General features: G+C 46.4%; 2 protein-coding genes across 2 annotated transcripts in view; one reads left to right on the top strand and one right to left on the bottom strand.

Moving 5' to 3' along the window:
• Positions 1-61: 61 nt before the first annotated feature.
• LOC135398892 (dynamin-like 120 kDa protein, mitochondrial) lies at positions 62-3,450 on the bottom strand. The gene has a single exon (XM_064630432.1). It carries the CDS (start codon positions 3,265-3,267, stop codon positions 451-453), a length of 2,817 nt encoding a protein of 938 aa, XP_064486502.1. The 5' UTR covers positions 3,268-3,450; the 3' UTR covers positions 62-450.
• A 346-nt stretch (positions 3,451-3,796) lies between these two features.
• LOC135398891 (neurocalcin homolog) overlaps positions 3,797-9,348 on the top strand; it is a 40,937-nt gene continuing 35,385 nt past the window's right edge. The window contains exons 1-2 of the mRNA XM_064630430.1: positions 3,797-3,884; positions 9,034-9,157. The gene's annotated coding sequence lies outside the window, so the exon portion shown is untranslated. The remainder of the gene's footprint in view (positions 3,885-9,033; positions 9,158-9,348) is intronic.

Raw genomic sequence — 9,348 nt, 5'->3', positions numbered from 1 at the left:
TCAAGAAGGACAGGAATAAGTGGTGCTACTGTTGTCTGGTGGTTACTTTCCTAGACACAGGTTTAGTGGAGATTGACTCTTCAGAACATTTATTACCAAGGCCGAAAAACAGACTAGGTAGAACAAAGCTATAATTGATGCGATTTGAAATCATACCTACTATTTACAAGCATATTGAATATTTATATTGTCTTATTCTTCCATCATGTTCCTTTCATGCAGTATCATATTTTGCACCCGCCTCGTACAGTTTTTCTTTTTTTTTTAATTCTTTCGCGAAATGATATTTCAAATTTTCCTAATGTCATGTTGGTAAACAACAGAATTATTACTATTATCTACAAAAATTGCTTCATTCTTCGCATGTTTTAGATGCAGAAGGTCACTGTGCATCTTACGGGAAAAGAACGAAAAACTCGCTAAAAACGAAGACCACTAAGTTACGCAAGTTCATTTCTCTGTATTAAGCGCGGCCACAAACTCTTCCAGTTTTTCCTGTATGTGACGGACTCGCTTCAGTTCTTCCGCCAGTTCCACTCTTCGACCCGTCAGCAGTTCGACTTTCTTTTCTGAATCCTGCGAGAAGTCGTCGAGCACTTCCTTGACACCCTTCTCAAGCCGCCTCGCTTCTCGGTTCATCACCTGCTGGCGGAGAACGTTCGCTGTCGTCTGCATCATTCTCTGGACTCTCCAGAAGAGTACAACATCGTGACACTCCAACTCGGAGTCCAGGCCCTGGTGGTAGAGGAAGTAACCCTTGCGGCAGTCGTTCGCCCTGCTCAGAGAGCGCCGGAGGAAGTGTAACCTGTACAGTGGCTCCCACGTGTCGCGGATGAACTTGTAGTCCACGTCGATCTCCTTTGCTTGTAGGTTTTTTCGGACCGTCGTTAGTTCTTCTTGCGTCAGCGACGGCCCGTGTTTCTGCATGAACTCTGCATTGAGCAGCTTCTCAAGCTCGGAGCGGACTGCAGAGCGCTGGCGCTGGTCTTCTGTCGGACTACTCCAGTATAGCCACTGCTCTCGAACCCCAGGACCCACCATATTGCGGACTCTCTTATCCGTATCTTGTAGGTGTCTTTGTAGTGTTGCTTCGAGGAAACGGACCGCCTGGTCCCACTGGTGCTTGTCATGGACTACACGATCTTCAAGCGCATTTAGTTGGATCAACCGTAACATCTCGACAGCCTTATCTTCCCACTCGTGCCTGTCGGTGACTTCGTGAACTACAGCCTCTTTTAGCTTGTCGAACAGTGAATCGTGGTCCTTGGCTGTTTTCCGTCGTTGCAGTAGTCCGTGAAATTCATCCTTTAGCGTTGTCCAACCCACTTCGACGGACTGTGACGGCAGGAGCTTCTCAGCCCAGAGTTTCAACCGAATATCGACAGCAGTGTTGAAGTTTCCGGCATTTCCTGTTTGTGCAGCTGGGAGGAAGATACTCTCAACCACGTACGATCCCATTGTGTCCCACAGGTTCTTTGACAAAACTTCTTCCCAGTGTTTTGGACTAAGCTGGCTGAGGTTAACGACTTCGTCGAGCAGCTCACCGCGAGAACGTTCAAACAACTCATCCCTGTCCAACTCCCTCATCCGCGGGAAGCTGTTCTTCCATTCCGTTTCCAAGTTGAAGCGCTGAGCTTTGAACGCATCTGCTTGCTGCTCTACAGACTCTCTGACCATCTTCCAGAAACAGTCAGACACGGCAAAGCTCAAACTTTGCGTCGTACACTGCGACATGTTGAGTATGCCTTCGCGGCACAGCTTTGAGTTGCGGAAAAAGTGCTCTTCGTAGGCTTTGATGTTCGTGATACTATCATCCGCGCCACCTCCTCTACCGGTAACAACTGCAAAGTAGCCGAGAGCTTTCATGGGAAAAAGCTTTCCATCCAGTATTTTCCGGATGCGCGTCGGATTTGCCATATTCTGTTCCGCAAGATCCACCTTGGTCAACACGAAGATTGTTCTTCTTCCACTGGGGTCGACCTGATTGACCAAATCGGTTACGATACTCCGTTCCGCATCAACCGATCCGTCCTGGATGCATAAAATAATTGCATTTGGATTATTCATGTACATCTGCGTCATTTCGCGTATCTTGTCCTTTGTGCCTTCTGCCATTTCGGTCGTGGCCGTGCTAATAATTCCCGGCAGGTCAACCAAAACCATTCTCTGCAACCCTGGGCCTTTAACGGTCATGGATATCACTTCGTTGCTGACGGTCTTTCCGCCGCGGACACTGTTCTTCATCCTCACTTCAACCTCTCTCCGCAAATCAGACAGCTCAGTTTCCTTCGTCAAGTCAAACTCTCGAGAACTGTCCTTGAACTTTGCGATGTGGTACGGGCCCTCGCTGAGCGTCACCTTGACCGGTGCCCTCGTCATCATCTCTCCAGCTCCTCTCGGGAAGATCCGCGCCTGTGCCACCATTTCGAGCACGCTCGTCTTTCCCGCACTCTGATCTCCCACGACGACGACTCGGGGCAGGTTATCCTGCACGTTGTAGCCGGAGTCGTAATCGCTGAGCTCGTCCAGCACTTCGGAGTAGAGGTCTATCAGGGACTTCTTGATCTTCCTTCGGCTGACGACCTTGTCCGTCCTCAACATGAGCTGCCTTCGTAACTCTTTATTCTCTTTTTCTAACCGTTCGATCTCCTTCTGGTACTTCATCTGCACCTGTATGAGTTCGTCTTGTAGTTTCTGCATTCGCTCGCGTTCGTGTTCCCTCCGGGTCTCCTCCTGCGACGAGAAGACGGGAGCTGCCGCCAGTGCTGTGCCGAAGTCATCCATTCCGGGCCCCGTAAGTCCGGGACTTCTGTCGAAGCTAACGTTCTGCAACCACTCCCCGATGCTGGCGAAGCCGCTTCGGAAGAGCCCTTTCTCGGGAAGACCCATCTTGTTCTTCATGTCGATCAGTCCTCCTCTGAACTTGTCTAATGTTCCAGCGGGTGGCATGATCCCTTTCACCCAACCTCGAATATCGGGTAGGTTGTCCTTCCATTCCTCGTACTTTTTCGACAGCTGAACGCCGCCGCCAACGGCTGATCCGAGTATAATGTATCGTATCTTCAACACATTGCGCAGTATGCGTGCCACTAGGACGATGTTTCTACTGCTATGTAGGCCGGTGTCTTTACTTGTAAGTCGGATCCGATGACGAAAGTTTGGGTTAAGTGTGTGGTACTTTCTAGCACGTATCCGTGAAGTGTTCAGTCTGAGTAAGCCCACAGCAATGCCGTAGCGGGCTCGTTCTAGTGCTCTGTATTGCAGCATGCTGCTTCTAATTTGGTGGCATTGAAAATGGTCTCAGTTGACTAGGAAACTTAAATTACAGGAAACTTATACCACATGCACACAAATATTCATAGGAAGCCGCATTACGTTCCATGTTCTATGCGAAGGCCTATGCAGCAAGCAAACTTTCGAATGTGTAGGTGCGGGGGCGCTAGTGATCAATCGAAATATGTGTCGGTGGTCTCGCTCTGTAGTTCCGTAGTATCTTGCCGTATAATTTCGTGGCGATGCGCAGAACGCGTCGGTATTGAAACTTAATCTCCTGGTTTATCTGTTTTCATCATTTACTCTATTATGTGCGGGTAAACAAACTCGTCTGCTTCATAAAACTCATTTTTCTGCACATTTTTGATCTTTAAATAAACCAATAGACGTTACGTCTACTAATAAAGCGAGTTCTCACACGTTTGTAATTGATTATTAATTAAAAATTTGCGTAAACATTTAACATCACCTCTAAATTCGAAACCAGCTGCGCACATAGACACAATATGCGCCGTTAGTCGCGCCCTCTTTTTGTCTCCGGAACAAAACCTTAGATCGTCAGCGCCTTCGCGATTTTCGTTGCCTTGTATCTTCATGTAGCTTTCCCACAAGTAAGTAAACAAGATTTCCTCGCAACTTCCATGTTCCTCACGCGCACAGCGGTTATCGGTGCCGGCTCGCGCATCCTAATCCTCCTCCACGCTCTATGCATCACTAGTTCCGATATGCCCTGCTTGCATTACCCGCACGAGCCGAGACGATCTCCAACCACTGCTAGAGAACTCACTTCTAGGCCTAATCTCGATAATGCGGCGCAAATTTCGTCAAAACCCGCCCGTAAATGTCGCGGAGTGCGGTTTTAGCGAGCACTACTGCCCGCATTGAGCTGCGCTTGCATGAGCCCCATTGGCCCAGCGTCGCATCTGTCATTTTGTCTCGGTAGCGTACTCTGTCATTCGGCCAAAATCAATATCCTGTCTATTCTTTGTGACACTCGCGACCGTGCACAGGTCTTGTCAGATCAGATGACGTCGTTGTGCTTATTAAATGAGCCGTCGAGAAGGGGTCTATCGCACAGATAGGCTTCCGGTGAGTGGGCTACTCGATGCGCGGCCCAGCTATCCGGTCTCCTCTCTGTTCACAATGCAAAACTGTCGCGCGGCCAAAGTTTACTCAAACCGGCGGATTTCGGTGCGAAACTTCGTTCCGACGGATGTTTACGCAAATCCGGCTCTTCTGGGGAAGGAAGATGAAGCAGCATATAATAATACCTAGACTGTTTCCGCTCCTTTTATGTAACGCGCGTTTCGTGCTTATGAAACAAGTCGCGTTCGCCCGAGTAAATTGCTCGACGGTACATCACGCGAAATGTACATTTTTGTTAGCCTTCAAACGTAAAGAATTGAATTCATCACGATCTGTCACCATTTAGCGAGGTAATGAATAAGGCTGTCTGCTGTTGTGAGCTTATTGCTAGATTGTATTTGTCATGTTCCAGCTGCGAGCTCTGCTTTCTCTTTTTTTTCTTTTGTTCTTCTGCTAAATGCCTCGAAAAATGTCAGGAATCAACTTTTTTGTTGGACCTGTATCTGACAATGAAAAAACCTCCACCACACTGAAACTGCTGTTTCTGTGTTGCCCACGCTTGGTTTTTTTTTATGTTATTGGGGGCAGCTTAACTCTGTGCAGTGACTGTCCTTGTTGATCGCAGTTGTTGATTTCAGCATTTCTGAACCACACATCTGTTATGTTCCGGAATATAGCTACGTTTGAAGCACCGAAGTGCAAAGATGAGTTGTAAAAAAATGCATAGCAATGAGCCACACAGCCTGAATGATAGTGGAATTATGGTACAGATACAGGTTGTAAATCATGTAGTGCAAAAAGATGCACAGCACGTACATCGAAACTACAAAAAAAAAAAAGAAAGAACTGGCACGACTTTGCAAGATATAATGCATAGACAGAATCTTAAGAAGTTACCGCTGTCACGGCCACTTTCCATTGCCGCATAAAATAAGAAAAGAATGCTCGAATTATATTATTATTGAACCATTGCATTTTAGTTAATTGGCTTAAACTAAAGTGCAACCCACAGTTCAGTATGCATGCGGTTTATTGCTCGTGGATGACACTCTGCACAGAATGCAGTCGTTGCAAAAAAAACACTTTGCGGCTTGTACGGGGACAGTGGGTGTCCCGTACATTTTTGTGGCCAGCCTGCTTTGGAAGCTCCAGGGTTCATCACTATTGATTTGTCTGAGTGGGTAGCTTCCTGTTCCATTTCACTGAAAGCCCCTGTCAGTGGTCAAGGCCAGCCAAACAATTCTTCACGCTTTCTCTATTAATGTCATACCCAGTAGCCTTTTATACATGTTACAAAGCCTCTTCTTACCATCTAAGGGGGCATGTTGCAGTCGTTGCATTTTCTCCGCGATGTTCAGCACATTTTCTCCAACATTCTTTGTTGCGCACAAGAGAAATTTTTTTTGTCTGCGTTACAGTGTGACGCGTTACTATAAATGCTGGCGAGGAAAGCGTTATCATTACTCTTCTGTGTTAGTATTGATTAATTTTAACGGTTTAACGCGTTATGCCATTTTGGTTTTCACTTCATTTCATTGTGTTAAGTTTTATCGAATTTTGTTAATTTTTATGACATTTTCTTAATTTTTATCGAATTTTGTTAATTTTAATTGCATTTGTTAATTTTTATTGTTTTATCAAATGTACACACATAACTTAATATGCAGTCAAGGTCCCCTAGCAAGAGGTGTGGGACACCATGTTGATATCGATGCTAATGAGTAACCGGCTGTACGTATTGTCTGTATTAGCAACAAAACAAAGCTGAAGAGCCCACACAATTGACGGGCAGTCGAAAGGCGAGATAGGAACTCCATGATGCACCCTGTTACTTTTCAGAAACATCACAGACACTATTGTCACTCCAGCAAGGACTGTGACTGTACATCACATTTAAAAATCCATACTAAATCCATAAAAATTTATACTAAAATTCATAACTAACACAACACAACCACACTGCAGAGCGCTAGGGGTCAAGTCACGTTATGTGACTTTTTGTATCTGTTTCCCATCACTCGTGGGACTAAATGAATAAGATAAATATTCTGTGTGTTAGTATTGAGAATATTTGCGCTTTTAAACATGACGTTCTCAATTGACCAATGAGCCTAAAAGAATGTTTTATTCAGCTACAATGCTCCGAATACAATAACTTTTGTCGAGAATGCTTAAATTGCAATAAAATGCGTGAGCACAGTGCAGAATTTTGTGTCTGCAGTAAAAATGTGTGACATTAGTACTGAAGAATACCAAGCATTCACAAAAATTGCTGAGTTTTAGGTGCCCCGCAAAGCTATACTCAGGGGGAAGTGATGAAAAGTGGTCAGACTCAGTGCTCAGTGTCAACCAGCTGGGTTGGAACGAGGAGAGGCAGACAGAAATATCTTCTGACTCAGGTCCAGTTCTATGAGGCAGGCAAAGTTGATTACATGTTTGTTTAAAGCGAGCTTACTCATTGGCTGCTCCCGTTGTCAGTTTAGTTTTTTTTTTTAGAGCCCACTTTAGTGCTCGCTTTTATTTAGTGGCATACCGTTCGATTGGTGAAGGATGCTGCTTGTTGCTTTCTGATTGGTCGCAGTTTTGTGTCCTAACGTGAACAAGCACGGGGGGTGACCGTACGAACAAGAAACCTTCGCCGAGCCAAGAGAGATAATTCCTTTTGTAGTGCTCTGATAAAACTACCAGTGAGGTTATTGCACGCGAAACTGGAGCTATACGGGCTACGCACATAAGAGGCAGGATATTGAAGCCCGTATCGGTTACAGCGTTACTGCTTACAACAGTGTACCGGTGTATCATGTTCGAGTGAAACAAAGCGCATGCGCGTCAAGGGAGGACGACGCACGCTAAACAGACGAAAAACAAGCAAAACGACAGAGAACAATGTCGTGTTGAATGTGTGAGGAACGTCACTGAGGAACATAGTTGTGCGCGGTCGACCCGGCACGCGTGTTGCGTCTCGGTTATAACGAACTCGATTATAACGAAACTACGGGACGGTATCTCATCCGAATGAAACTGTGTACTTTAAACGTTTCCTGCAGCCTAGTCAACCTTTTCGTTGGGTGTTGTCGTGGAGCAGAAATACAACTACGACCGATGTACATCTGAACTCCGTGCATTTGATTAGCAAAGCCAATCCAATGGCTGTACCATTCTAATGCCTATCCAATTTCAATGCCATCGTCTGCTTTGTTTTCTCGGCGCTGAAGAGTAGAGTGCAATGACCGTGCCGTATCACTTTTGATGCAGGTCGGATGTCCAGTCTAGTCACTGGAAGGACAAAAATACAAAAATTGCCGCTTTCTAAAAACCTATACGAAGACAACTGTTTCTTCAAGTTCTTGACCTGTCCACATTTTACTAGACGCCGCTGCGCTCGCCCAAGTACCTCGCTAGACGATGTTACTTCGCTTTCGGTTTCGATTTGATTATATAGCCAGGCGGCGCCGTCTTCTGCGTCTTTCGATCTTCGATGCAGAAGACGTCTGCTCGTAATCGTCGTCTGCGCCGATCGCTTACGGATAATGCAACGAAAAAGTCTCGCATTACGAAATATAGATACAAGGAGTGTGGAAACATAGGCCGCAAAACATGGAACATCTTTCCTTAGGGGAAGCATCTTCCATAAGTGACATAAAACACTACGGAAGCGCGACGTACAGGCTTGCCCATTTTGGCTTGACTTGGGTCGGCTAGCAGCGGAACTGTCATGTAGTGACATTCTCGAGACGTAGCCGACGACGAAACACCAACAGAACTGCCGAGCATGGCTGAGCGATTTTCGATTAGGCTTACTTCACACTATTCTCTGTTGTGTTCGTTTTGGGTTCAACGGACCTTTTTCGCAATGCTTCTGCGCATGCTCGGTGACCCTGACGGCGCCGAAGAGGATTCCCCACATACTCAATTGCTCAGGCTGCATTGGCCGGCTGTGCTTCGGCGTGCGCCGATCGTGTTTCGCTGGGCAGCCGCTAGGATACAGTATGACGCAAGTGTGAAAAAGATCCATTGCGGAAGGATTATCTGTTGACTTTTGCTCTTGACTACGTCGTTTCAAAATGGTTGTTTCCGCAATAACTGGCAGTATAGCAAATTCCACGAGACCTGTGTCTCGATGTGTCTCGACATGGTCGCTATAATCTAACATGTCGTGCCCAGCACACACCCCTAATACTTCCCCCGAAATACGGATCAGAAAGGAACAAAAAAAAAAAAAAACGCAAGAAAACTAGCAGATATGGGCCCCCCTCGAGATGAAAATCCCTGGTCGGCCCGTGCTGAAACCTGACGCCCCCCGTGGTGGACGATGTGCCTGGGCAACTTGTACCGCACGACCAAATTGTATTGGCGTCTACGGCCTGGTTTCAATCCTTCAAAAGCTACGTGTAGCGAATAAAAATCAAATTGGGTACTCGCACTGACGGAATGAATAAGGGAGCACTGTACAGGCAGATGTCTGTGCATTTTTGCTCGGCCTCCTGTGTCCTCACGAGGGTGAGATGAGGATATGGACGGCCTTGCCTCGTCGTCGCCGATCACATCGTTGCTCATCATTGTACATCACACGCATCATTCTCCGTCATGTAGTGGTGGATACTGTCCATGATGGCCATCATGAGTGCAATCAATCAATAGCCGCCCTTTTTTTCTTTTTTTTTTTTCTCGTAGTTGCACATCGTCTGCAGCAGAATGGAAGTGTGGGCGCTAGCTGGCCAGCGGTTGACCAGCCACCATCTCCAATGAACCCCTGACGATGGTGTCCACCCCCCTTGGCTCCTAACCTTGCCGCTAGGTAAGCTTCTTTTTCTCAGGGAATGTTCATGCATTTTGTGACCATGCCCCGATATGTAGCTCTACGGAATTCCTTGCCCATTGTTATAATTTAAATGATCATCATTTCTGGTGTTCATCAGAAACAGAGCACGTTCTGAGAAGTTAACACTCATATTGGAAGAACAAGTTCGTTATACTTGGAGTTCGCTA

The sequence above is a fragment of the Ornithodoros turicata genome, chromosome 6 (assembly GCF_037126465.1).
Source record: "Ornithodoros turicata isolate Travis chromosome 6, ASM3712646v1, whole genome shotgun sequence".
NCBI lineage: Eukaryota > Metazoa > Arthropoda > Arachnida > Ixodida > Argasidae > Ornithodoros > Ornithodoros turicata.
The sequence above is the reverse complement of the archived record's forward strand: the minus strand, read 5'-3'. Positions and strand labels throughout refer to the sequence as shown.

Coding starts and splice junctions, on each gene's coding strand:
- LOC135398892 (XM_064630432.1), bottom strand. CDS start 3,267: ATGCTGCAATACAGAGCACTAGAACGAGCCCGCTACGGCATTGCTGTG.